General features: G+C 33.9%; 3 protein-coding genes across 6 annotated transcripts; 1 reads left to right on the forward strand and 2 right to left on the reverse strand.

The window, feature by feature from the left end:
- Positions 1-1,171: 1,171 nt before the first annotated feature.
- On the reverse strand, positions 1,172-11,443 carry LOC140060671 (glutaminyl-peptide cyclotransferase-like). 3 transcript variants are annotated; one of them, XR_011847352.1, is made up of 8 exons: positions 7,147-7,505; positions 5,250-5,393; positions 4,432-4,707; positions 3,893-4,042; positions 3,325-3,424; positions 2,772-2,882; positions 2,216-2,463; positions 1,172-2,140 (listed from the first exon to the last, which is right to left on the reverse strand). XR_011847352.1 is itself a non-coding variant. In XM_072106980.1 (7 exons), exons 1-7 carry the CDS (start codon positions 11,340-11,342, stop codon positions 2,312-2,314), a joined length of 999 nt encoding a protein of 332 aa, XP_071963081.1. In that variant the 5' UTR covers positions 11,343-11,443; the 3' UTR covers positions 1,172-2,311. The 3 variants fall into 3 exon arrangements, 2 of the variants coding, with proteins under 2 accessions (XP_071963081.1, XP_071963080.1); XM_072106980.1 differs by lacking the exon at positions 7,147-7,505 and adding an exon at positions 11,277-11,443 and having other exon boundaries at positions 1,172-2,463; XM_072106979.1 differs by having other exon boundaries at positions 1,172-2,463.
- Positions 11,444-11,561: 118 nt separating this feature from the next.
- Positions 11,562-22,268, forward strand: LOC140060507 (nuclear exosome regulator NRDE2-like). 2 transcript variants are annotated; one of them, XM_072106756.1, is made up of 9 exons: positions 11,562-11,741; positions 16,116-16,497; positions 17,032-18,083; positions 18,438-18,574; positions 18,924-19,050; positions 19,170-20,795; positions 21,226-21,335; positions 21,438-21,509; positions 21,630-22,268. In XM_072106756.1, the coding sequence occupies exons 1-9, from the start codon at positions 11,666-11,668 to the stop codon at positions 21,768-21,770; spliced, it is 3,723 nt and encodes a 1,240-aa protein (XP_071962857.1). In that variant the 5' UTR covers positions 11,562-11,665; the 3' UTR covers positions 21,771-22,268. The 2 variants fall into 2 exon arrangements, with proteins under 2 accessions (XP_071962857.1, XP_071962858.1); XM_072106757.1 differs by having other exon boundaries at positions 19,173-20,795.
- On the reverse strand, positions 22,175-23,562 carry LOC140060508 (uncharacterized). Its single transcript, XM_072106758.1, has one exon. It carries the CDS (start codon positions 23,507-23,509, stop codon positions 22,322-22,324), a length of 1,188 nt encoding a protein of 395 aa, XP_071962859.1. The 5' UTR covers positions 23,510-23,562; the 3' UTR covers positions 22,175-22,321.
- Positions 23,563-27,452: the final 3,890 nt, after the last annotated feature.

Here is a 27,452-nt window from a genome sequence, read left to right on the forward strand (position 1 = left end):
TGCCATTATTTCTGGCTAGGCTAGAACATTTATTATTATGTTAGCCTGAAGTTCTGTCTACTGCAGAGGGTGCAACTCACCTATTCAATGAAGTGTGTGGTATTCATATACCAACTAGGAGATATGTTGAAAATGAAGTAAGGCCTAGACACTGAGGCCATAACAATAGCAACATTTGATGCAGTGTGTAGTAAAGGATACTATGGAATAATAGGTATGTTGAAGTTGAACAATGAATTATAATACTACTAGAAGATGGCAGAGCACAGAATGGTAAGTTTTAATATATTTTTATACTTTAAAAAAAAAGAAGATATTTATGTAACTTTTACTTTATTATATAAACATCACTGGCACAGAATAAATTCTAAACCGCCCAGTGATATACTGAAATTTAATTAATTTGAAACGATAAAGATGAAGAAATCTGTGAGAATGAGAAAAGGTCACCTCGAACCCGGACCTTCTGCTTGAAATGCAGATGTTCTAACCATTAGACCACTAGGGCTTTCATGGTATAGTTGAAACCCGATTGGATAGCAACTCTTTAACACTCATCTTTCAGTATTTTTATTAACAAAGCGGGATCTCCAGAGAGATACTTTTTTATATATAAACATCACCGGCACAGAATAAATTTATTTTATTTATATAAATGTCTCTAATAAGCGGTTCATATAATGTATTACCCCGGTTATTTTTGGTCAAGTGCGTACGGAAACATACTCTCATAATGTTGCAGCACAAATTTTAGAAAGATATAATATATTGACTTACCTCTCTAAACGGTAATGCTGCCATTTGCGCGGTTCCTGCTTTTATAGTTTTGAATGACGCCCTCTGGAAATTCCACATTTGATAGCTTTTTGATCAGTAATTGATCAGTAATTTTTAAAATATGTCATAATTCAGTAAATGTTTGGTTTACAAACTTTTTACAGTATATAGCCCATGACCATCTCCGTTGCAAGATTGATGTTGAATGCAATTCACACTAATCGGATGTTGTACCGCGGCATGCATAGAGGACAAACTTTTTGTGTTTGCCTCTTATATATAAAAATTTGGTTGTAGTTATATTGTATATTTTGTAGTTACTGAAACACTTTGCACTGAAAGTGTGTTTTTTTACAGACCTTATTTTTCGTTAAGAAACACAACAAAAATTAACTTTTAGAAATTACAAATAGATTTATTATCATTGATGATAATCCTTACAATATAGCATGTGTGTCACATGAATAAGCATTTAGATTGTATTTATATTTTCTCCACAATCACACAAAACATAGAAACTACCTAAGTACCCCCAACACCTGTAGTAAATGGTATATATATATTGTGTATATAAAAATACTCTGTATTGTAAATTTTAACTTGTATAAAATATAATATTTCAACAATAACAACGGTTAAACACACCCAATTGACATGCCTTGCCTTTTAGGGGTGGGAGTGCGATCACTCACCTAACAGACTCTTAAAATGCCCTTAAACCGCACACTTAAATTTGGTACAGTACACTTTTACACACCGAAATACAAACAGCACACCTATACCAAATATGTGCTTGTGATTGGTCAACTCCCTTGCATTGCGTCCTAGAGGGAACCAAGCTTAAAGTCCCTATTATCTAGTGAAGGATGACCAGCAATAAATAAATAAAATAAAGAACATGTAAAGGTACTGTAAATATAAATAATATTCCTTACTGACAATTGTTTGAAAATTCATGCACAACCAACATGCATAACCAACATGCATATTACATATTTCAATTGAAAAGAAACCTCAACTGCCTACGAATACATGTTAAGGGTATGTCCAGTTCCATGGAGTTATGCTTTCATATTGCAAGCAATGTCATATTATAATTACTGTTGTAACAGCAAATTGTTCAGATTTGCTTTCATTTAAAACTGAAGTGTAACCGATTTGGGCGAACTGGTATACAGGAGTAAATTTGACTTTTGTATCATAAGCGTTGCTCACTAATCTTGTACCTTGAGCTGTCGTAATGAACGAAAGATCAGTGTCGTAAGAGGTGGCTTCCACTAAGTTTTTCCTGGTTGTCAGACAATATGAAAGCATAACTCTGTAGGTCTGAACAGGTCCTAAGTTGGCACACCTGACCTTTAGGGGAGAAGAATGTTGTTGAAAAGTGTAGCTATTAGAGCTATTGCGGATATGGCGCTAAATAAATCTTGTAATGTGATGATAAGCCTGCCGCAATATCTCTATCAAATTATCTTGTATGTGACTTAATATGCCTATGTCTAATTTACGTACAAATAAAGCATGTTTGGTGGCACTAGACATTTAGATGCATGTACTCTGCTACAAAGGCTTGTACAATTTTCTGCAGGTTCATTATTGTTGGGAAATGTAGATTAGCTTTGTTGTCCGTAATTTTATGCCAGTGAACTGGAAACGGTGATGGTATTAGATGCAAGATTTTAACACCTGAAAATAAACAAAAATAAATTACTAATTACAGAAGTGGCACAGTAGCTTCGTGGTTCATATGTTTGCTTAGCAATCCCAGGGTCATGAATTCAAATCCTGTTTTTTTGTTATATTACTGTAACAAGACTTAGTCTAGGTTGGTTAGTCATTTTTTAGTTTAAAAATCGTATATTAAAAAATATTTTTTTCAGATGGGCTTTAACTTTACATTTTACATAGTAATGTATATTTGTGCAAATTCAAAGCAATATTTTGTCACTCATTTTTAGTATTTTAAACTGTTAAAAATATTATTTTTAAAATACCTCTCTGAAGGAATGGGATATGGTCATCTTGAATTATACTCCGAGTAGATCTTCCACTGAAATATACATCCTTGGCAGTATCCAAACTATTCAGATCATTCAATTTTTTTTCTGCAAAATTAAAAATGACATGATTTTAGCAACTTTAATTTATGAGGGGTTGCATGTTATGGAACATTGTTGATGTTGCAACCCCTTGACTGAATGTGTCGAATAAATAAATGAACAAAATGAAAAGAATCTGTGATATAACTTAAACCTGTTCCATATTTATTTATTTCCATTTATTTCAGACCTCCCAATAATGACTGGACAATAGGCCTGAATTTGCATTTTATCGCTTTATGGTTAGTTAAATGTTTTAAAGTATATACTGTATCTCTTTTTCATTTACCAAGGAGGTATATGTAGTCAATCGAGTGTGTCTGCTTGTTACAGTATCTAATAGTACTTTATTCATTTGTGTGTTTGTTTGTTTGTTAGCACAATAGCGCCTACAATTTTCAAGTATAAATGTAATAATAAATGTAAATATTCAATATAAAATGTTCACCTATTCTTTGCATCCTCGAATAAAGTTTGGTTGTATCTTCAAAGAAATTTAAGAAAATAGGGTTGTTGGCACCAATCAGATCCAACAAAACAAACACATCCTAAAACAAAAAGAATAGTAAATTATACGGAGAAAATATTTACAAATACCTGGAAAGTGCACGCAACTGATATGGTTGTTTGTATTATATTCAAATCCAAGATGCTTATGATTAAAAAAAAAAGTTGGAAGGTTAATCCCAAATTATTGAAATCTAACATTGCTAAAAAAAAACGATTTTAGGGTCTTTCACACCTGCTCCGATTTGGCTCAACGTCAGGTTTGCGTGCGATTAGTTTGCATGCGATTGCGCATACAGCATCTTTTTGTTTTCATGCCATGCCCAACGGCTACATGCATCGAGTACATGATTAGCATGAGCTGCATGACGAGGCATGAAAACGAAACAGAGGCATGATTTTATTTGCCATGTCAGCTCTAGATCAGGCGTGAAAGGTCCTATCCGGTTTAAAGAGTCCTATCAATTGGTTAGGTTTTATTGTAAAATCGTACGATTGAAAATACTTACAATGGAATCAAGTTCAGTTTTATCAGGAGTGTTTGTTTTGGTGCTATGCATACGACTAGCCAACTTACGTGAGCCGTAAATCGAGTCCGAACTAGTCCATTTGACAAACGCTTCCTCGCCATCAAAAAATAACAATTGTATCGTTAGCTCCTGTAAATAAACATTGTAAATGTAATAACATTACAGGATAAACTACCAATAAAAAAACTTTCATAAACGTTAATCAAGTTAAGGAAACAAAGTTGACAAACACTAATAGTTCGAAAAATGGTCATTACAGTATCACTGTTTAGGATCGTTTAATACATTGCATTCTTTTCTTAATTAACAAAGTATGTCTGTAATTGTAAATAGTTTTTTCAGCTACCGAAAAAATATTTCATTAATTGTCATTGTCATATTGAACATTTTTTCCTAATAGTGTTTTAGATTGTTAATTAAAATTTAAAAACCTACAGTATTCCAAGTTTATATGCGTTTTATATTCCAGAGTTTTTCACAATAATAAAAGATGATGAACATAACATCATGAACCTTACAGGGAAATCATCAGATCTGGATGCAATGTATGTATGTAGATTTTCAGCAAGGTGTATCATCATAGCACAAGGTACAGCAGAGTCTGTTGCACCTACGAAACCTGTGGGTGTCTTCTTGCTATCATGATGGCATGCCAAGACTAGGCGCCGTGGTGCGTTTATATTGTGTGTTGCTATGATGTTTACAAAGTCGATTGAACCGTGAGGGGTAGAGGCGCTGAATGAGTGTCTTTCTATATGCCAACCAGGTAACTTCTCTAAACGATCAGTTATATGCTAAAAAAAAAAGGCATACTGCACATTATAAAGCCTGTTTTTCAATAGACTTTTCGTTTTTGAGTAAAAAATAATTTAGTAACAAATAATATGGATGTGATTGTGATTTAGCTGTTAAAATATTCTTGTAATTGTAAATTTCTAGACCCAATGCCAACTTTGGTAGTAAACCTGTGGCCAACTATCATTGTATTTTATTTACTGTTTGGCATCTACAGTAATAACTTCCCAACATAAGAATAAATTTGAATCAATTAAACAATTTTGAGTCAAAGTGAATAACTATTATGGCATATTCAACAACAAAAATATTTTTTCAGGGGCACAATACATCTTTAAATACAATTTTTATTATTGTCATATTTTAAAATTTCTGCTGTTTCTTCTATGAAATATATTTTATTGTTTTATGGTTAAAGTTAACTGGCTGCATTTTAAGCTCTGGTTCCACAGTTAAAATCCCGCAAGAGTCTTTTTTCTACAGTATCTTGGCACATAAAGATAACAAACAAATGAACCATTGTCTTAAGCTCTGTATTTACCTTTCGAACCTGTGCATTTCCAGGAGTACCTGGGACTCTAGGTATCAGAATGGGGTCTAAGATTTCATTGAAGATGGTTTCGTTTACAAGATTGGCGACTCGCACTAGACGAGTATTTGAAAGATTTTTTGGTTGATGTAATGCCTGAAAGAGAAAATGAAATTTGTGGTACTTATATTTGTCATTAGTAATTCTATTATTTAATTTAAATTCTACAATATTTGTGTATTTCCATTCACAAGAAAATTAGTACTGTACTAGTAGTGCATAACTAAATAGTACAGTACAAACACATACAGGTTTATTGTTCCTTAAAATACAATGTAAAATAAGATACTTGTTGTACTGTATTACCAATAGAGAGGTTTTGCAATCTTACGAATACGATAACGAAAACGGATACGTCACGCACACGTATTCGTTTTTCATAAGCCAGTAAAAATCTGTTTCGCATGGCAACGAAATATTGAGGCGCGTCCAAAATATGACTGCGGTAAATTTGAGCGAAGCGCAGGTACGTGTTGCTTGGTGCTTGGCTGCCTAGGCCTAGCGTAACATCAAAGCGAGTGAGGACTTTAAAAACTGCTATTTATCAAAATTGACTTGGCATTTTAGTAAATTACTTTCAATAAATCTATAATTATATTATAATCATGAATCATTCCTGATTCAAATGCAAAATGTGCAAAAATAGATCAAAAACTATACTCGTTTTGTAGTTACGAATATGACTGGTGATATTCGTCAACACGAATACGCTTTACGAATATGAAATGGGGATCAGCTCAAAAGTTTCACAAATGTATGACGTATCCGTTTTCGTTATCGTATTCGTAAGGTTGCGAAACCTCCCTATTGTTAACACATTTTACCAATTTTAATGCTAAAAAAATAGAATAATTTTAAAGCAGGGAATATTAATAATTCTGCCAGTGTACTGTAGCATAGCCCAAAGCTACAAAACTACCTATACTGCACTGTTACACACAAAATGATGTATTGAAAAACATATACAAAACTATATTCTAAACCCAAAATTCAGTTTAGCAATTATTGCATCAAATTAAAAAATGAATTTTTTCACTCCACAGTATTTATTACATCTGTAACAGTTTTTTAATAATAAATTTTAATTCATTAAACACTAAATTCAGTCAGAAACAAGATCTTATACAGTTTAAACCAATATATTTTTTAATGCATTAACAATATAAACGCTAAAACTATATTTAAAGTTACAAACAACAATTTCTCAAGAAACAGTCATGTAGGATGACTTAATTAGACTATGGGTAGCAGACGGAAATTGTTATGATACGCACAGGAAGTCAAAATTAGATGAGATTCGACAACTCAAAATAAGTGAATGTACAACATTAGTATTGAATGTTAGACAATGGATCAATGTTAACATATAGTTATAGTATAATTGTTACATTACTATAAGCAGTACATTACGTAACACTGTACATTATGTTATGGCAAATTTCATGTTTAAATACTTGACAGATACAGTATAATACAACAACAAATTATGTTATTAATAATACAAAAATAATGTGATTTAAATACTGTAACATTTATGAATAAAAGTTACTTAATGATTACAAATAGGTTTCCAAATTAAATTTGAAAACAAATCAATTTTATTTTAATGTTATAAAAATGTATATACAAATTTGTAACAAATTAAATTCTAGTTTTAAAACTGGGATAATCATAAACAACAATATTTAGTATCAAAACATACATATTCTTTTCATTCCTTAAAATCCAATTCAACTTATTCTGATTAAACAAGTAGCTTACAGGTACTGTACTTAAAAATTAGGAACTTAGCTAGGCTTATAATACCTCCATAATGACCAAAACTAACCCTGTTCAGTGCTGTACTTACCTGATTTAAAACCCAATCATTACTGTTACCAGTTCCTGTTCCAGGGCCTTCCACACCGTTATTAATATTAGTAGGGCTTAAATCATTATTATTAGAACTCTTAGTATCCTCACCGTCCTTATTAAATAAAAAGGCATAAGCTATGAGAATTGCTCGTAGTAATTTCATGTTTAAAGCACTAACGTATGAAGTCCTTTTTGTGACAATCCTACAACAACAACAAAAGCCATGGTGAGTCACAATTGAATGAACAACAGGAATTGATATTGAGACAGTCTACTCGACTATTGGTGGCGCTATTTATATTTAAACAAAATTCTTCCCTAGCCATAATATACAGTATTTAAAAATCAACTTTAAATAATGATTTAAATTTTCGAACCAAAAAAAATAAATCACAACATTAAACATTTTCTCTTTTCATTGAAATTAAAATAGTGTCTATAATCGTTAAAATTCAATACAGCTATATTTTTACAAATATTATATTAATACATTTGGAAACAAATTGTGCTATAAAGTATTGTTATGGTATTATAGTATCTACAGTATTAACAATGCATATTCTTTGAAGAAATCAATATCGACAGAATTTCCAATAGTAATCTGTAATCCCTTGACTAGCATGATTAAAGGTTGAATTATAAAGGCTCTGTAATCTCACCAGTCAATTTGGGTGTATTGTATTTATTGATAGCACTAATGCATATATTCTTCTACTGTAAAATGCTTGGCTGATTTTTTTTTTTAAAGACCGAGTTTGAGTTGTTAATTCTCTTTATTTATTCTGACTATTCACTTTATTGTTGTTTAACAAAATGTTAAAATTAACTGTCTTAATAAGCCTATTCTCACTCCTGTTATTATTTTTTGGTAATCAAATAAATATTATTAATTATTAACAGTACGGTAACTAAACAAGTCTATGCACACACGATAATCTTGGCCAATAATCTTTGATTCAAAAAGTCTTGGTAAGTGCGCTACTGTATGTCGCGAGACATTCAGAGTGAGTGAGTGAGTGGCCGAGCGGTTAAGACAGTGGAACCGTAATTACGTAGCCATAACATCGGCATGGTTCTGGTGGTAGAACGAGTCTTCTCGGATAAGGACTATAAACCGTAGGTCCAGTGTACACATCTAGCTTGTGTGCACTTTAAAGAACCTAGTACATCTTTCGAGACGAGTAGGGGGTTACCCCGGTGTATTAGTACATCACAGCCACTGATCACCAACTGGGCCCTCTGGGAGACCAGTCTTTGACTGAAGAGGTTACCCAGTATAAATATATATTTCAATTCAATTCAATTCAGCGCTCATGATACTGTACTGTATACTGTAGTAGGCCTATCTACTGTACTGTATGTACATTTATACTCGTCAGCTCACGGTATTAAATTATTAACCTTTGGAAAGTAGTCTCTGTGTGAAATCTGTCTTTGTGATTGCAGCTGTGTGTTAAATGAATTGTTTCCTAAAGGAATTTACTATTAAAAAAAGATAATTTGGTTTACAGTATTTGTAAATAAAAACCAGAATATTAATAATACTGTATCAGTTTTCATTTGAACATTAAATTATTCACATCTTTTTAATATATTGTATCCCTAAAAAGCTGTGTTTACTAAATACAATATGTATATTAATTAAATCAATCAATCATTTCCAGAAAAAAATAAAAAATAGATTTCTTTTGTCACAAATAGATTAAACTTAAACAAACTAGTTTAACAAAAAAGGTGTGATGTGCCTAAATATGGTAGTGATATGTCATCATCATGTCCATATATGGGTGCTGCATCACATTTTGTTGTCACAAAGTTTGATAGTATAGACAGAGAATAACACATTTAAATACAGCTAGATTTTCTCGGCGTAAAATTAAAATTCAGTACAGTCTAAAGTTACAGTGCTGTATATTCAATATTATAACTACCTACTCATTCTCTTAGTTAATAGTTGGTTAAATCACTGTTATTATACATGCAGTATAACTGTAGGCTTACGGTAAATTAAAATAAATGGATTCCTTTTGCACGGAAGACAAAGACCACAAATTAAACACATGTTAACGATTCTCCTCCCCATAGAAATTGCTATTGAAATGCGATAAAAAAACCAACAAAATTTGTCCACAGGTGCCCTAGGATTCTGTTAATTCAGTTGAAAGTTAAATTTCTGATTGAAAACCACTAGAATAATCCTACGGAAGATTGTGTTTATATTAAAGCATCATGTTACTAATCTGTAAGGATTTGCTGGCCTTATTACTTCGTCTGATTTTTAATTAGTTTGTTGCCTAACTGTTGATATTATTTGAGAAAGCAATATGGTATAATGTGTTTGGGAGACATAGTGTGTGTAATGTGTCTAGGGAACATTTTTTTTCAGTGTAGCATACTATAGACTACAATATCAAATTAGTTTGTCAAAAAAGTGTGATGTGCACAAATATGGTAGTGATATGTCATCATGTCCATATATGGGCACATCACATTTTTTTTTCCACATAAAGTTTGATAGTGTAGACAGAGCTTTATGCTACACAACTACCTTATTGTAATGCTACAGTATGCATTTATCAGTTTTAAACTTCTACTCCAAATTCCGATTGATCTGCAGTTAAAAATCAGAATGTTTGAATGAAATCATCTCTGCTGTCAGTCAGTGCTACTACTGTATATTGCTTGCATTATTGAGAAGATACTTCAATAGGGTCATTGTACCTCGTCCTTCAGATAGGACGTACAATAAGGCCATGTTTTCAGGGGTTTTTCTTGTTAGATACTGTAGGATTTTAACCCAGGAGGACAGTGGTATTAAAAAGATTAAATTAATTAGGTACTGTATTACACTCACTTTCCACAACCTTTTTTCGTTTCTGTCTCAAGATTTAGAAGTATTGTTTTATAGCATGGTATATTATTCATATCTGTAGAGGACGACCGAATACATCAATTACAAAAAAGATGCAGTTTGATGTCATAACAGGTAGTATCGTGACCTGTCTATCAAAATCTCTTATCATTTTAGACTTAGAAATCAGGCAAGCCAAAGCAATTATAAATCTTATTATTATTATTACACACAAATCCTAACGAACACCTCAGAAGGCTATTTATTGCTGAATATAAGTTTGACTCCAGCTCTACAACGTAGAAGAGGAGGATCTTATATGTATGTACATGTATTTAACAGCATGGAAAAGGAAACATCAAAGTCTTGGGGGAATTGATTCCTAATCCTCTATAAACTACAATGTTGAGAAAGTTTAACAGTATTTCCTGGAGAACTCAAGGACACAGATGGTAAATCAATTACAATGCGATAATTTGTATGATATGGTAAATATTGATATATATGGGGTGGTGTATATATACAGTATGCGCGAGAAAGACATTTGGAGAATGTTACTGTACTGTAAAATGCATTGTTTGTTTTTTTATGATTTAACATTAAAAAAATGAAAAGAATATGATTATGATGTTCAATATTTTTAAAGTAAATGTGTATTTCACCAATAAAAATGCATTAAAAGTAGACGTATTCCACTGAGTTTTTAGCCCTCATAGTTGCTTTTTTTGGCACTCTATAGAAATGAAAATCTTGAACATGGTGTATGTGAAGTTCGCGAGAAAAGTAATCAATTTAATGGATTTAGGCCCCTCTTTGTTACTTTTTATGTGATTTTTCTTCATAAAGTACTTATCTAGCCTACTTTAGTTATTAATGGGAAAGTTTAGGCGATGCCTTTTTAACCCCATATCAACTACATTTGCGATTCTTGAAGGTGTTAGTGGTCTCAGAATTTACAACGTCGGCTGGTAAACTGTTCCAATGGTTTATTACTCATTGCGAGAAGGTATGTCTTCTACAGTTCAATCCTTTATGGAAAATAGGCTAATGTTACTTCTCTAGTACTACTAGAATAGGTCTACAGTAGCCTACAGTACTGGTTGGTACTAGTCCCCTAGACTTTTAGTTAGGCCAACCCAGGCAAGGTCAAGGCTTGAGGCCCTACCTACTACTAGGCCTAGACTACCTTGTTAGTTGGCCCTTTTTACTTAAATTTAGCCCTAGCTAGCCTAGCTAGTAGGCCTACGTAGACAATAGCCTGGGCAATATCTTACCTGATTTCGAGTCCAATCCCCGCATACACCAGCAACTATAAATAATAAAAGTAAAGATAATTTCATTTTGTGATGCAGAAAAGTACTTAAAGGCTAAAAATTTTGAGCCCGAATTATTGGTCTTCTCAACAACACAGTACGGTTACGTGTGTCTGGCTAGTTAGCTAGCTGTGAGACCGACAACATGTGTGACAAAAACAACAAACGCCCCCACGCATTTGGTAATCAAAGATAACGCCCCCATTCGATTAGTAGTTCACTGACACAAAACGTAAACAACACGAAGAGCATCGTCGGTACACACACGTCGTTTGCCGCCGCCGATACATTTATCTGTAGTGGCCTAGGCCTAGCCTTACTAGATTGCTTATGTACGACCTTCTGTCACAATGTTTCCAAGCGCTATTAATATACAAACAATAAATAAAGTAGGCCTAGATGAAAAAGAAAGTGGAAAAGATGAAGGTAAGCTGATTATAGCCAGGCTAGGCCTCTACTAGGTAGCCGCAGGACAGCCTACTAGGCTAGGCCTACGTACTACTAGGCCTAGACACAGTCAATATTTATGCCTAGTAGTGTAGTGTGTTATGCGCGATTTGAACGATTTGCGCAATTTGAAATTGCGCAAAAAAAATCCTTGCGCAATTTGAATTGAAACATGTGTTTCAAATTGCGCAAGCAACGTATTAAATTGCGCAAGTAATCTGCAAATTGCGCAAGGTTTTTCGACAGATTGTGAAATCATGCACACCCATATTTTTATAGTAATTTCTAAGAATGATTCAAAATTAAAGATAAATATCGCATTTCCTTATTTTAGTAGTGCAAATATTGTTATAAGTTAGCATACCGTCGAAGAACCGACGAAGGAAAACGAAGCGGTGGTGTTCCACCAGGCGGGCGCGGCGCGGGCGGCCGGCTATACTACTCTAGCCTAGCTAGGGTCTGGACTACTGATACTGACAAGGTTACATGGCCTAGCTTAAACTAATATTAAAAACTTAATTTTTACATTTATTTTGATTTATTTCAAGTTACAGTGATAATATTATTTAATTGTAATAATAAATGTTATGTATTTATTATACACATGTTATCTTCGCATTTATTATGTTTTATTTTGAGTTATTTAGTTTCCAATAAAAATTTACAGTTCGTTTTCAAATTGCGCAAAGGTGTCATATTGCGCAAGAACTATCTTGCGCAATTTACAAATTGTGCAGCGCAATTTAAAATTGCGCAAAGATTTTCTTGCGCAATTTGAAATTGCGCAAGTTGATTGCGCAATTTGAAATTGCGCAAAAAAATCCTTGCGCAATTTGAAATTGCGCAAGAATTCTTTGCGCAATTTGAAATTGCGCAAGGATTTTTTTGCGCAATTTCAAATTGCGCAAATCATTCAAATCGCGCATAACATAGTGTAGTAGGCTGCCGCCTAGTACTGTCTGTGAGAGGGTAGGCCCTACGGATAAGTAGGTAGGCCGCGCCTATTAGCTAGCTAGGCCGGATGCTAGTCAAGTCGCCCCATCGCAAAGTCGCCCCATACAAAGTCGCCCCATACACAGTCGCCCCATCGCAAAGTCGCCCCAAAACAAAGTCGCCCTGACACAGTCGCCCCATTGCAAAGTCGCCCCATCGCAAAGTCGCCCCAACGCAAAGTCGCCCCATCGCAAAGTCGCCCCAACACAAAGTCGCCCCATCGTAAAGTCGCCCCAAAACGTTAAAAAATAGTTTAAAAGTGCGTAAAATGTCGCAATGATAAACAAAATAACACGGAACGTGTAGGCATAAAAGGGGAAGGCCCGCCATGTAGTCTCAGGTCACACGATCGGCACGCTCCACAATCATCAGAGAGGAAGCCCCCAACTAATCACTCCGCGGTTGCACTAACGTGCTAGCTCTCACCAGAGAGAAACCCCCGTAATTACTCCGCCGTTGTCGCACTACAACGCACCATCTGAAGATGGGGAAACCCCGTCGGAGTTTTACGATGATATCAGTCGCGTTCGAAATCGGTGGCGTTTAATTTTGGTCGCGATAAAATGATGTTATACGATCTAGATTATTTTTACTTTGGTCGATGAATATTTATTATTATTAGGCCTATATTAATAATTGATTTTTGTTTTTATTTTACACTGAGGTCTATGATGAGAGAAAGATGTGTGCCTTAAAAATGACAATTTGTAAACATAGTTTAAGATTATAGTATAAAGCCTATTATTCAGCATAATGTCATTTAACAGTACATAAATTTAAATGTGAAATATTTTATAGGGAACGTAGGCTACGTCTGTGTCTTTTATTTTTTTATATGCAACAAATTAGGTAAAACAATTTATTTATAAACATTCAGTTTACTATTATATACATAGTATTACAATGAACATTGATTATAAGCCTGGAAATGCAATCTCATCATTATATCCATTATAAAATTGCATCATATCGCCACTATATGTCGTAAATGATGACGTGCATGTGTGTATTCGTCGTACGTCCGTGTACGTAATATTCCGTGCCTCTTCACTGTCTTGTTTATTAAAATTAAATAAACACCCGATATGAGGATATTTATTAGGCATGATAATTAGAATGTTCTATAACCAAAAGGGTTGAAAAGAATTTCTTCAGTAAAATGATCATTCTGCTGTTGAATAAAAAGCGACTCGCAATCTGAAACATTCTCTGAAACCAATCGGAGCTGCTCCTTCTGGTATCTGTTTCCTTCTCACAGCTGCTACGTCTTTCTGCTGCCCGTCGGGGATTCCCCTTTTTAAAAAACACGCACACGTAATCATACTGTACGATGGTTTTTCCATGGTCAAAATGTAGCGTTTTAATTTTACTAAAATACCTGCATGTGTAAAACGATCATATCGGCGAAGAAATCCCCTTTTTTTTATTTCTTCATTTTGAAAAGTCATAATTAAAATTAAATAACTATAGACACATAACTTGTCAATAAATGCAAAATGATCAATAAGTAGCCTATATAACATTTATTGTCTTACAACGCTGTTATTGTTTTAACTACTGTAAATATACGAAGGCCTACTATTTATACACTTATTATATTATCCTAAAAAATTAGCTGGTATCCACGCGTAGGTTGAAGAAAGATTCGTAATTGTGGCTCTGGTAACTAATTTTAAAATCATATTAAATTAACATTTTCGAAACTATAAATCAGGGATAATCTTTTCGAAATCTTTTTAGAACTTTCAAACAAGGGACTATTTTTTAATGATTTTTAAAAAGCACATCACTCCATTAAAACCTGTAAAATAAAAATTAAAACACAAATTATGTATATAATAGGATAAACATTATAATGTATACGACATTTAGCGCGACCAAAGTAACAACGCAATCGATATCAAACGCAACCGCTATATGATTAAAACAGCGTACTACTAGCGGCGGCACTTCCGAAATAAAACCGTGGGCGACTTTGCGATGGGGCGACTTTGCGTTGGGGCGACTTTGCGTTGGGGCGACTTTGCGTTGGGGCGACTTTGCGTTGGGGCGACTTTGTAATGGGGCGACTGTGCCGGGGCGACTTTGTTTTGGGGCGACTTTGCGATGGGGCGACTTTGTATTGGGCGACTTTGTATGGGGCGACTTTGCGATGGGGCGACTTGACTGGATCCCGCTAGGCCTAGCTAGTTAGTTGTAGACTAGACTAGTAGGGTTCGATGTGCCTACTAGTAATGTATGTCTATGAATAATAGTAATACTTAATAGGAACTACTGTACTACTAAATTCTACTAAGAGGGTCCTCTCTCTCTGTACATTTATTCATTCCAGGGGCTGATTGCCTCTTTTGTAATATATAATGCAACCATTTACATACGACTTTACAGGAAAAGTGGGTACAAAATTAAACATCGTAAAAATCTTCAATCTTTTTTTTATAAATTGAACCGAGTTCAACTTCAACTCTACGATCGTTAAAACTGACCATCAAATGGTTCATAAATTACGTAGGGGTCATCATAGTGGATCCATCATAGTTTGTGAAAAAATTCGTGAATTTTTACAACGTGACAATGTTTTTCACCTTTTTTGTACTCTTTATAGTCTGATATTTTAAAATAACAAGTGTAAGTAAAACTAAATTATAATTAAAACAATTTAATTTATTTAATGTTTGTCTTTAGTGTAAAAGGTACATTAAAATATATCCTCGTTTGGGTTGAAGCATCAAAACATTCTTAATTTTCACGCTGGCCCGGCCTTGGCTTCGCAAATCTTCACGTCCATGTGTCCTAGCAACACTCGAAAAAACCAAGAAACCGTTATATTAACGATCGCGTAAAAATGTGTAAATATTCACGGTTTGGCTCGATCATCGTTACCATTATTTATTTTCAAATTTAACAATTTGAAAATTTTGTATATTAAAAGTTTTGTATATTAAATATGGTCTATAAAACCCACTATATTGAGATAATTATATGATAAGAATCGACTGACCAAAACACTAGCTCCGGGCGTCTAGACGATTATTTACCCATATTGCCCCCCCCCCCCCCCCTCTTTATCAAAATCCCACATCCGCCCCTGCATTCATTCAATCTTTTATTTCGGAATCTCTGGTCCATAGAAGGTAAAAATTACATAAATTAATTTCAAAATAAACAATACTATACAGATAACTACTACTCATCTCAGGATGGCATTCCACCTGGAGAGCATCTTTGACTTATATAATTATATAAGACGTTGTCTATAATCGTTGAGACTAAAACATTTTCACTTGAATTGAGTCTACACATCAAACCATACAAAAGATTGTGAACTAAACTTATAACTGTAATTTGTTTATTTCCTAGAAAGTTCAAGTTGGCTGGTAAATGAAAGTTTTCCCGCCACTTCCAAGGACGAGGAATCATGCGAAGTTTACCAGTCATTAGGAAAGAGTCAGTCAGGCGCGGTGCAGATACCTACAACAAAGAGGAAGAAGTATAAGCATCATGATGAAAGAGCAATCAAACAAAGGAAGGATTCGCGACATTCACAGAAAAATGATCGATTGAGAGATGGTAAAAAAGGACATAAGAAAAAGAAGAAACATAAACTTGGTAGTGATGAAGATTACAGGAAAAGAGAAAGAGATGGTACAAGGGATGATAGACAGAAGAGTAGATCTAAACATCCAGTCAGTCATGCAACTTCTGAAAAATCAACTTCAAGTAAATATAAAGATGAGTCAAGGTGTGATGAATGTGAATATTAATTAGAAAATTGTACTATAAAGCTCTGTCTATACTATCAAACTTTATGTGACAACAAAATGTGACGTGCTAATATCTGGACGTGTCCTACTACTGTTACTGTACCATATTTGGGCATATCACTACCATACTTGGGCACATCACACTAGTTTGATAGTGTAGTTATACAATAGAACCACTATTAAAGACCCAATAAAGTGTCCATTTATTTAAAGGTAGCTCCTGAATAAACTTGACCCTAGTGATAAAACAGAGTTGCCCCATTACAGAAAAGTGTCCTGAATAGGGATGTCTTAAAGAAAAAAAATTAGGTGCTGCCTATAATAATTGTATTTGTGTGTTAATAGGAATCATTAAAAGTTGTTAATTAGTGATAAAAAAATAAAATTAATTAACAAAATATATGTATAAAATAATAATAATAATAATCATTTCAATTTTTCCTCATGTTTACATTGTGATATGTTACATGAATATGATAATTAATGCTGCGTTATTGAATTGTGTTTTCTAGTTTCTCAGCGATGGGATGTAAATGTGTGTGGATTGAAGATCTTGGGCCTAAGGCTTTGGACGCATGTTGCATAGACACAAAAGCCGATAAGAACAATCTATGTTTTGAATCTGTACATTTTTCCGACGCAGCATTTTATAAAAGACTGGAATCGTCGTGCCTCGGACTTGACCATAAGCAAGAAATAAATTGGTATAGTCACAAACAATCGAAAAAAAGTAAGAAGCAGAAGATTGATGATGACCGATACTATTCCAAGAAATCTATGAAAGTCTTGACGAATGAAGAGGATTTAGTTGATTTTTCGGGAATTGGTCGCAATAAAAAATGTTTGATCGAAAACGAGAAACTGTCTACTGATACTTTTATTCCTTTAGAAAATAATGCTGATGTTGAGAACTCTGAATCTGAAATAGGTTTTAATCGCGATGAAGTTGACCCGTTGAATATTCACGATAAAGCTACTCAGTATTACCTCTTCGGTCAAACTCCGCATGCTGTCAACGATTCAAAGGAAGACAATAAAGAACCCATGAGATTTGATTCATGGGAAGGACTGATCACAAAACAGACAGAAGAATACAACAAGAAATTACGAGAAAATCCAAACGATGTTAAACTTTGGATGCAGTTTGTTAAGTTTCAGGATGAAATTGCATTGCGTGGACATAGTATTTATTTTAGCGGGGAAACAGACGATAAACGCCGAAAATTAAGTAGACTTGTTCTGGAGAAGAAGATTGCGATTTTAGAACGAGCAATTGTGACAAACACGTCATCTTTAGAATTAAAATTAGAGCATGTTGAACTCTGTATGGAAATATGGAATAGTAAAGAATTAAAGGAACATTGGGACAAAATGATTTTTCAGCACCCAAATGATCCATTGTTATGGAATGCTTACTTGATGTTTGTTCAGTCACAATTTTCCACGTTCACCTTTAATAAGGTGTTATCTGTTTATGGAAAATGTATTGGAAAGTTGGCTACAATAATGGAAGGTCAGATGTCCACTCACAAACCTTTACCCAACACTGATCTACATTTATTAGGTTAGTTTTGTTTTGTTAACCCTTGGGTTGGAGTAAATCCTAAATTCAGATTTAATTTGTTGCATCTAGGTTAAAGCTCTGTCTAAACTATCAAACTGTATGTGACAACAAAATGTGACAGTGCCCATACAGTATATGGACACGATGATGTCATATCACTAACATATTTGGGTATCACACTAGTTTGATAATATATACAGTATATATATTCTTATTGTAACATTGTGGTAGATGTTGCTTCCACTCAGTTTCACACATACAGGTATTGTTTGTAAGGAAAGTTTAACAAAATGATCTAAATTGTTTTGGCTCGGTCGCTCTTTACGTAAAGTAAGTAAATTTGTTTATTTGTAGGTATATTCTGTCAGTTATGTGAGGTTATTCGTCAGAGTGGCTATACTGAAAAGGCTGTATGCTGTTACCAAGCTATGATAGAGTTTAATCTATTTGGATCCCACAAACTTGATGCAACAACACCGCATAATGAACAAGTAAGAGAGTACGAGAAGCATTAACAAAAGGACTCATGACCGTCGCAAGGTTGAGCCATTACCCCTCTGTTAAAAATGAAGACTGGCTCTCTAAAAATAATTTCTGGTATTTCCTTGTTGGAAAGACATGCCCTGACAATAGTTACCATTGACAGTTCTTGTCTCTCCCCAGTGCTCTTTGTATGTACAGTATTTCACTGAAACTACCTATCTTAAGACACCAAAGCAATTCAAAGCAACCAATCTTCCTTCTAGCCAATTGGGTAAACTTACCACTATATTATAAACAAATTTGACCCAAAACACCATGCCAAAAACTAAATTCATATGTGCATCCTTCCTTTTGCAGAGTGCATTTCTGGAGATATTTTGGGACAGTGAAGAACCAAAATTCGGTGAGAAAGGTGCTAATGGCTGGAACTCATGGATGAAAATGAAGCAAAAAGGAGGATGGAAGCAATTGCCATCTTCCACTGGTATGCATTGTATAGTTATTTTCCACCTCCTTGTCATTATAGTGCCCTTGAAGCCCTAAGCTAATATGAAATATGTTTATATATCGCTTCAAAAACTACAGTACATTTTATTCTTTCAGAAGTAAGTGAAGTTGATGAAGAAATAGAGAATGACAAGATTCCAGAATCATGTGTTGATACTTGGCAAAGCTGGGTTTATCTGGAGACCGCTAGAGAGCAAAGACATTTTCTACCATGGAAACCTGATCCAGATAAAGATGTAACAGAAGATGATTGCGAAGATCCAGAGAGAATGGTAGTCTTTGATGATGTCAGTGCATTTCTCTTCAAGATAAAGTCAGAAGAACTGCAGTATAAACTTCTCTTGAACTTTTTACGCTTCCTTGGGGTAACGGTCCCAACATTTGGATCGTCCAATGATTATGAAGTTTGTAGACACTCTATGTATGCGTTACAGCATACTGACCAAATATTTTTTAAGTCTAACTATTCCTTAACAGACCCAATAAACTATGACTATAAACAGTTATCGGTAGGAGTCACCAGCAACTGTTCTCAACTGGGTGTTGGAACGACATCTGAATCAAGCCAGCTTACACCACCTAGAATAATTGGTTCATTTAAACAATTTGTCAGAAATGTCTTGGCTCAATCTTTACAACTTTTCACTTCCAACAAACGGACTACTCTGCTACTTATTTGGATCAAATTTGAATACGAGCAGTTTGACAATGGTAGCATAAATGATGACAAATCAAAGAAGAAAGCTTTTAAACAGCATTGTAAGGATGTCAGAAAGTTTGCCAAGTGTATTCTGAAGGAGGAGGTCAACAGGAATAACCTTTTACTCTGGGAAGTTTATGCCAAACTTGAGTGGAAGCTTGGAAATGTGGAAGAAGCTCGACGAGTTATAGGAACTGCTCTTGGTATGAGTGGGCAGGTGATGTCTGGTCAAGAAGTCAGGAACTCTATACCAAGCTTAGTCGCATCTTATACATACTTAGAACTGGACTTAGATGCTAATGTAAGATCATTCATTACCAACAAGAAAGAAAAGATGAATAATGATGGAATTGATCGACTTCTTAAGGTATTGACATGGCTAGGTCAAGGTTCAGAAGTATTTTCAAACCCAGAATCTGATGAAACATCTGCTCTTGACATTTTGAAAGCAAGACGAGGATTTCAAACAAATTTGGATGCTAAAATGGAAACGTACAAGAGTGCTTTGCTTTCCTCAGAGGAATCAGACGATTTAGAATACTTTCTTGAGTATGTGTGTTGTTATGCATGGTTCCAGTACATTACTGTTGGATTACAAGCAGCTACTGTTGTCTTTGAAGAAAGCCTTTCTTTTCTAAAGACTCATTCTGCCAAGAAAAGAGAATTTAACGACACTTATATTGATTCTTTCACCACAACCCTACAAAAACATTATGAGGATATATTTCTAAATTATATCAAACTTGTGATTTATCACATACTAAGAAACCCAACCCCATTGACAATGATTCGCAGTATCCTACAGAGGGCGCTTTTGGCTTTTCCTCGCAGTGCTGTATTCTTACAGCTGTTCATTTCGCTTGAGATGAAGTCATTGATTATCGGTAGAGTGCGAAGGTATTTTGATGGGAGTCTACAATCATCCGTTTCACCAGTGGTATGGCTTTATAGCATACAAGCTGAGATGACAAGAGACGACATGTTGGCTAAGTCAAGACAGGAGCTTGATACTGCAATATCAGGTAAGATTTAGTAGGTGTACTACAACTTAAGATAAAGATTAAGGATGTCCACTGCAACTTCAGATAAAGATTAAGAAAGTCTACTGCAACTTGAGATAAAGTTTATGGAGGTCTACTGCAGCATCTGGTAAGAATAAGGTCTGCTGCAGCATCAAGTAAGATTAAGGAGGTCTACTGAAACATCAAGTAAGATTAAGAAGGTCTAATGCAAATTCAAATAAAGACTGAAGAGGTCTACTGCAACATATAAGATTAAAGAGGTCTACTGTGGTAGAACAGTTAGATTAACTTCCAATTAATTATTATACTGTATATGCAATAAATTATCATTTTCATCTAGCCTTTATTCTTTTGTAATTGACTTATTTAAATAGCCCATCTAATAAATATTTTGGTTGTTTTATTAATTTGTTTATTTTGTCTTCTATAGACATCAACACTGGAATAACACATAGAATACGTTCTTTATTCATGAAGGCTGTTTCTGATCAGGCTACCAGACATAGTGTACTCATATGGAGAATGTTTATACAGTTTGAGGTAGTATGCTACAATATACAAATTAATCATATTTCGTTTCTAAAAGTAGAAGTATACAGTACATAATGTAATACAGTTTAACAACTTTTTCATTTTTCTAAGGCTTGTCGTGGGGACATGAAGAAGGCCAAGTCATTATTCTTTCGGGCTATACAGTGTTGTCCCTGGGCTAAGGTGTGTAATTTATCGATATGATTTTATTTATTTTTTATATTGTATTCTTCCCTGAAACATTTGAATCTAAAAAGCAAGCAATAGTATTTAAATTGATTTTAATTTATTTACTTTTAATAGGTTCTGTATCTAGATGCTGTTCGATACTTTCCAGATGAACTGCAAAACATCTTGGATATTTTAATGGAAAAAGATCTTCACATTAGAGTGCCAATTGAAGAAGTGGAACTCCTGATGAAAGTGGAGTCCTCAAACAAATAGTTTCTGGGCATTTAAGAGGAACTAGGTTCTTTACATAGAGTATCAATTAAAAAAAGTTGAAAGGATGAAACCGAAATCTTCAAACAGCTAGGTTCTGTGAATTAGAGTACCAGTACCAGAACTGAGAACTCCTGATGAAAGTAAAGCCTTCAAACAACTAGGTTCTTCACATTAGAAGACCTCCTGATGAAAGTGAAGCGTTCAAACATCTAGGTTATTCACATTAGAGGAACTCCTGATGAAATTAAATCTTCAAACAACTAGGTTCTTCGCATTGAAGTACCAATTGAAGAAGTAGAACTCCTGATGAAAGTGGAGCCTCCAAACAACTTCATTCAATTCAAAAAGATTTTTTTGTGAACTTAAAAATGCTGATGAAACTGAAAAAGAAATGTTGCTATACCAAAGTGAATATTTATAATTTAATAATGAATCCTAATACTGTATATATTTAGGCCTATAAGATGTTTTATTCTTGTTAAATGTCCAAAAATATACAGGAGTACTTTACTTCTTTAATATAAACAGTGTGGCTGCATTATTTATTTCTATTACTTCTCAACACCATCTGCTGCAGCTTCATTCGTAGTCATACTTAAAACCGAGCATATTGATGTGTTCGATATTGTACTTATCGAGTTATAATTCTTCAGAAAGTTTTCCAAAGTTTCCAAGTTTTGGTTGAGATGTTCCATCGTTTCCTCAGCGTGTTTGATGTCAAAATCTTTATCTTGATGGCAAAATAAACCAATTACGTCTTCTCTATTAATGTTTGGTTCATCGTCGCTCGTTGAGTCCTCTTTAAGTGTCTCCATTGCAGGCGGGATACGAAACGAAAACGGCATTCCTCCATAATCCATCGACGTACGTCGTACAACTCGTGGTGCGTTTGACTTCTGAAGCTTTGGACCACCAGCTATTGATGATCGCCGTGCTTTTGGATTCCATCCTGCTGGCCAACCAGGTGGAGCGAGTTCCTCTACTATTATAGATTCTTCAGATGATTCTTTTGACGCAATTAATCCCGTTGGCCGACTTCCATCATCGTCGTCATCATCATTGCTGTCATTACTCCATGGATATTTCATGTCTGATCCAGACGAACTCGATTCTGGTTCCTCATAAAGAAGGGGAAACACATGGTATTTAGTTTCCTTTCCAGAATTATTTGTCAGAGAAATATTTCCCGTCATGTAATCAGTTGTGACAATAGAATGTCTTCTTGTTTCAGTTTTTACAAAGACCAAGTCTTTCTCTTCTGCTTCTGATACTCGCTTCAGAAGCAACGGGAATGCTTTTTTATAGTCTAAATCGAGAGTACTAAACGGTTTATCGCTCCAGTCCTTGACATCTGAAACCGTCTGCTTTCCAAAGCTCAGAGCAAGTGGTTTTCGGATTGCTTGATGACAACCTTTTTTTATGGAAATGGGTGGCGGAAATCTGAAAGTATAACCAGAGAACCAATCCACATCAAAGTCGTAATCAACTTTAACTGGTTTTTCTGGCGGTGGTTTATTTCTTTCTCGTTCTGCTATTTCAAAATCGCGTTGTTTCCGTTTATAAATTACCTCTGAATTATTAAAACTTTCAGACTCAAAAAAATCTGTCAGAGGTTTTGTTTGCGCGACATGGTTCTTCCGTTTTTGCTTCTCTCCAACAGGCAACAGGCGAAGAGTAGAAAAGCCTACCACTTTTCGCTGTGGTTTTGTTAACACACCATCTGGTTTCCGTCTATACATTAGATTTGACAATAAAAATACACAATAATTACGTGACCATCTCTTGAATGTGTTTACAGTACAAAAGAGATGTAACCATAACGACGCGATACTAAAATACGCAACGCGGATCGCACGTTGTATGTGCGCGACGCATAGTTCTGTTGTTGAGAGAGAAGTTTTCAAAGCTTTTAACATGAGTGGCTTTCCGAATGTTAGAATGTACTCAAGGAATAAAGAATTATCAAATACATTTACTAAAACAATTTTGCCTTTTAACTTGCTTTTTCTAAGAGGTATATCTGAAAGTATTTGAGTTTTCAGATTTTAGAGTACATTCTATACCTTTGTTTAAGCAATTGTTGATTTTAGATGTTTTTAAATTGTATGAGTTGCATGTGCTTAAATTTATTTCCGATTTATTTTATTCTAGATTACCTCATCATATTATACTATACTTTAACTATGTAAGCCATCCATTTAACACCCGATTTAATGACCCGTTTAATCTCTCGATCCCCTTTTGCCGTGCGACTCTATCTCAAACCAATATAACATACCAAGGTCCCAAACTCTGGAATAAACTCCTAGTAAATATTAAGTCAATTTCATTTAGAACACAATTTGCCATCAAAGTCAAAGAACATTTAATAACCTTATATGATGCTTAGTTTTTCTATTTAAAAAAAAAACAAATAAAAATGTGTATATTACTCTTCTATTACTTATTTCATATTCATATTGATAATGCCAGTGAGTTATTAATTGTCATTTATGTAATTAATTTTCTTCAGATTTTTCTTTCTCAGAAATGATATACGTTCTAGTTTAAGTTTTATTCATTTTAAAAGGCCAAAACTCGATAAGCGAAAGCTTTTTTTTTGGTCTTTTGTCTTTAGTTTTGATTTTATGTATGTGAAAAATAACAAACAAGAAAGAAAGACAATAAAGATTATTATTATAGTGTATGTATATTGAAAGGTCTAAGTGTAGTGTGTAGGGAGGCGATGTAGACTAGACCTACAATTAACGCAACGGGAAGCGCGTGAATAGATATAATTATAAATAAAGGTCAACAGTTATATTAAATATATTAATCAAATTGAAAGAAACGAAAAAAAAAACCACAGAAAATGTCGAATTAGATTGATCTTTTGAGAATATTATAAAAGCCTGAAAATATTAATATATGAATTTTTATAATAACATTTATATAGCGCCCTCTTTCGTAAGTTTCTTAAACAGCAGACGATCCGACGGGAACAATAGTAGACTAAAGTAAGTTCTAAACACATGTAAGTATGTAGTCTGGGTTCCAGACGGAGTTTTGTCTTAATATTAGTAAAAAGATAAATATTTTGGCACATATGGCGTTTCATACGTATACTACTTGATTTTGGATACTCCAGAAAAAAATCGCGGTCGAAATAAAAACAAACAAATAAATTAAAAAAAAGATAATACAGACTTGGGGCAAGTCTAGTAAGTATGCTTAACTGTTAGTTTCTGTTTTATGTCTATTTATGATCTAATTTATTATACAGAACATTTAGAGTATCTTTAGCATCATTCGATTTATTTTATCCATGTAAGAATTATGAAGGTAAACAATTTTGTTAGCCAAGTCAGCACTTGGCATTGGTGGCAGGGACATGGAAGTTGGGGTGTCACGAAACCTAAGACCACGAAAGCTAAGACCTCCTAAGACCTAAGATCACGAAAGCTAAGACCCAAGACTTAAGATTACAAATTCTAAGGTATTATACAGCTTAAAAACAATACTTGTTTATCCATACATAATTTTAAACACAGTAGGTTTCATTTATTACCATAAATATAATTTAATACTACCGCAAAACATAGATAAACTCACATTATTTTCGCCCGTTGAGTAAATGTATATTTTTTCTTTACAACAAACAAACTTGACGGGTTGTTTGTTGGTATATATTTACTCCAATGTGTTGGTTCAGAGGATGTTTTTCTTACGCACCTGCCTTTCTTGTATTTTGACTCCAAATTTGTTGACAAACTTTATCCTGAATACCACACTTTAAAATTAGGACTTATAAGTACTTTCAGAAGGAGAAACACATAATAACAAATAAATAAATCCTTTAAATTGATGATTTTACAGACGTGTTTCTTTGTATACTGTAATGTAACTCCTCGAGCTCACCATGCTCAATGTTTTTGTTTCTATGGAGCGCCAAAAGAGCAACAATAATAGAACAAGTATAAAAACAGAAAGAAAACGAAACAAAAAAACTTATCATGATTTTTAAGTTAAAATTTATTTGCCAGTATTTATTTCTTCGTACTTGCATTACAATTTTAATTTTACATTGTTCCATCCACACTGTAGATGGACTCCACAGAGTTTTCAGCCCTCTATATAAATTTTGCTCTTTTGACGTTCCATAGAAACAAAAACATTGAACATGGGGTAGGTCTACTAGTGTAGGCTAGTCATTTTGTGTGCGAGAAAAACGTCTGTAAAATCATCAATTTAAAAATGTATTTGTTACTTTTTATGTGATTCTTTTTCATGAAAGTGCCAATTCTAAGGTGTGGTATTCAGAATAAATGTTGGGAGTTAAAATACAAGGCAGGTGCGAAAGATAAATATTTGTAATCTTAGGTCTTGGGTCTTAGCTTTCGTGATCTTAGGTCTTAGGGGGTCTTAGCTTTCGTGGTCTTAGGTTTCGTGACACCCATGGAAGTTGACCTGGTAAGTAGGAAACTTCTCCTAGACCTAGTTATGGTAGCCTAGCTGCCTACACGCTTCCTGGAAGAGCATAGCAGTTGTTTAAAAATGTACTATTACTACCAGTATAAATTAAAATTTGAGTTGAGGCTTTGACAGATAAATTTCAATGCCATCCATCAATAAATGAAATAAATGACATGTTAATGTTATACAATGACAGTTATAAAGGAGAGAATATGAAATGTCATGTTTTTCATGAGTTGTTCTCTTGTAGAAGCAAGTTACCTCATAAGCAACACCAACGTTCCATTTCATTTGTTCAAAGAATGAATACAGGCTACTACACTACAATTCTAAAGTAAACTTTTGTTTAATGAATTAATAACAAAGCAGACTAGATCATGCACAATTCAATGTTTTGATTGCGGTAACCTATTTTATTTGTATTTGTGGTTTTTGTTTAAATAGCCATCAGCTATGATCAATAGATATTTTTTGTACATAATCCCATTACACTTTTTGTACATTGCTGTTAGTTGGAACCACAACCACTTAATTTAAAAAAGGTTAATTTTCCATTCATTCATTCCTAACAACAATAACCTCAGAGTTTCTTGGAAATGTTCAGTCACATTTTAACAAAAGGAATGAACCAAAGGTATACAAAGCACTATTGTCAAAGCATTTTAATCCAGGAGGTAGGATCTGGGGATGATTACAGAGGTATCATTTAATAATAGACTTTACATAAGATAATGCATACAGATACAAACTGTAAGATCAAATCTTTGAATTGCATTCAACAAATCATTTTTGTTTCAACACCTGCATAACAAATTAATTACCTAGTGTAAATGTATATTGGAAAACTTTGAATTCAGGGAATTTACAATTTATATAGGAAGAGCCAGCCCTTGAAATTTCCTACAAAGTTTCATATCTAACAATGATAAATCCAACAAATGTTAAACAAAGTAAAACAAAAAGGTGTATCAGAAATTATCTAAATATGTAGGTAATAATAGGAGATATCTATTATTCATAAAACTACTAAAGAGCCAACATGCTGTACCTATAAATTATGTATTTAAACCATGTAGAACAAACAGAGTTAAATGTATATTATGAAGCTAATTATTAAAGTTTTTAAAGTGGAGCTACACTCAGACTTTCTCAGCTTATATTATGTTTAAGTATGTTTAATTGAAAGTGATTACATAAAAAAAACCAGAAAAATACGGAAATATTTTCCAA

Source organism: Antedon mediterranea, chromosome 10 (genome assembly GCF_964355755.1).
Source record: "Antedon mediterranea chromosome 10, ecAntMedi1.1, whole genome shotgun sequence".
NCBI classification, from domain to species: domain Eukaryota; kingdom Metazoa; phylum Echinodermata; class Crinoidea; order Comatulida; family Antedonidae; genus Antedon; species Antedon mediterranea.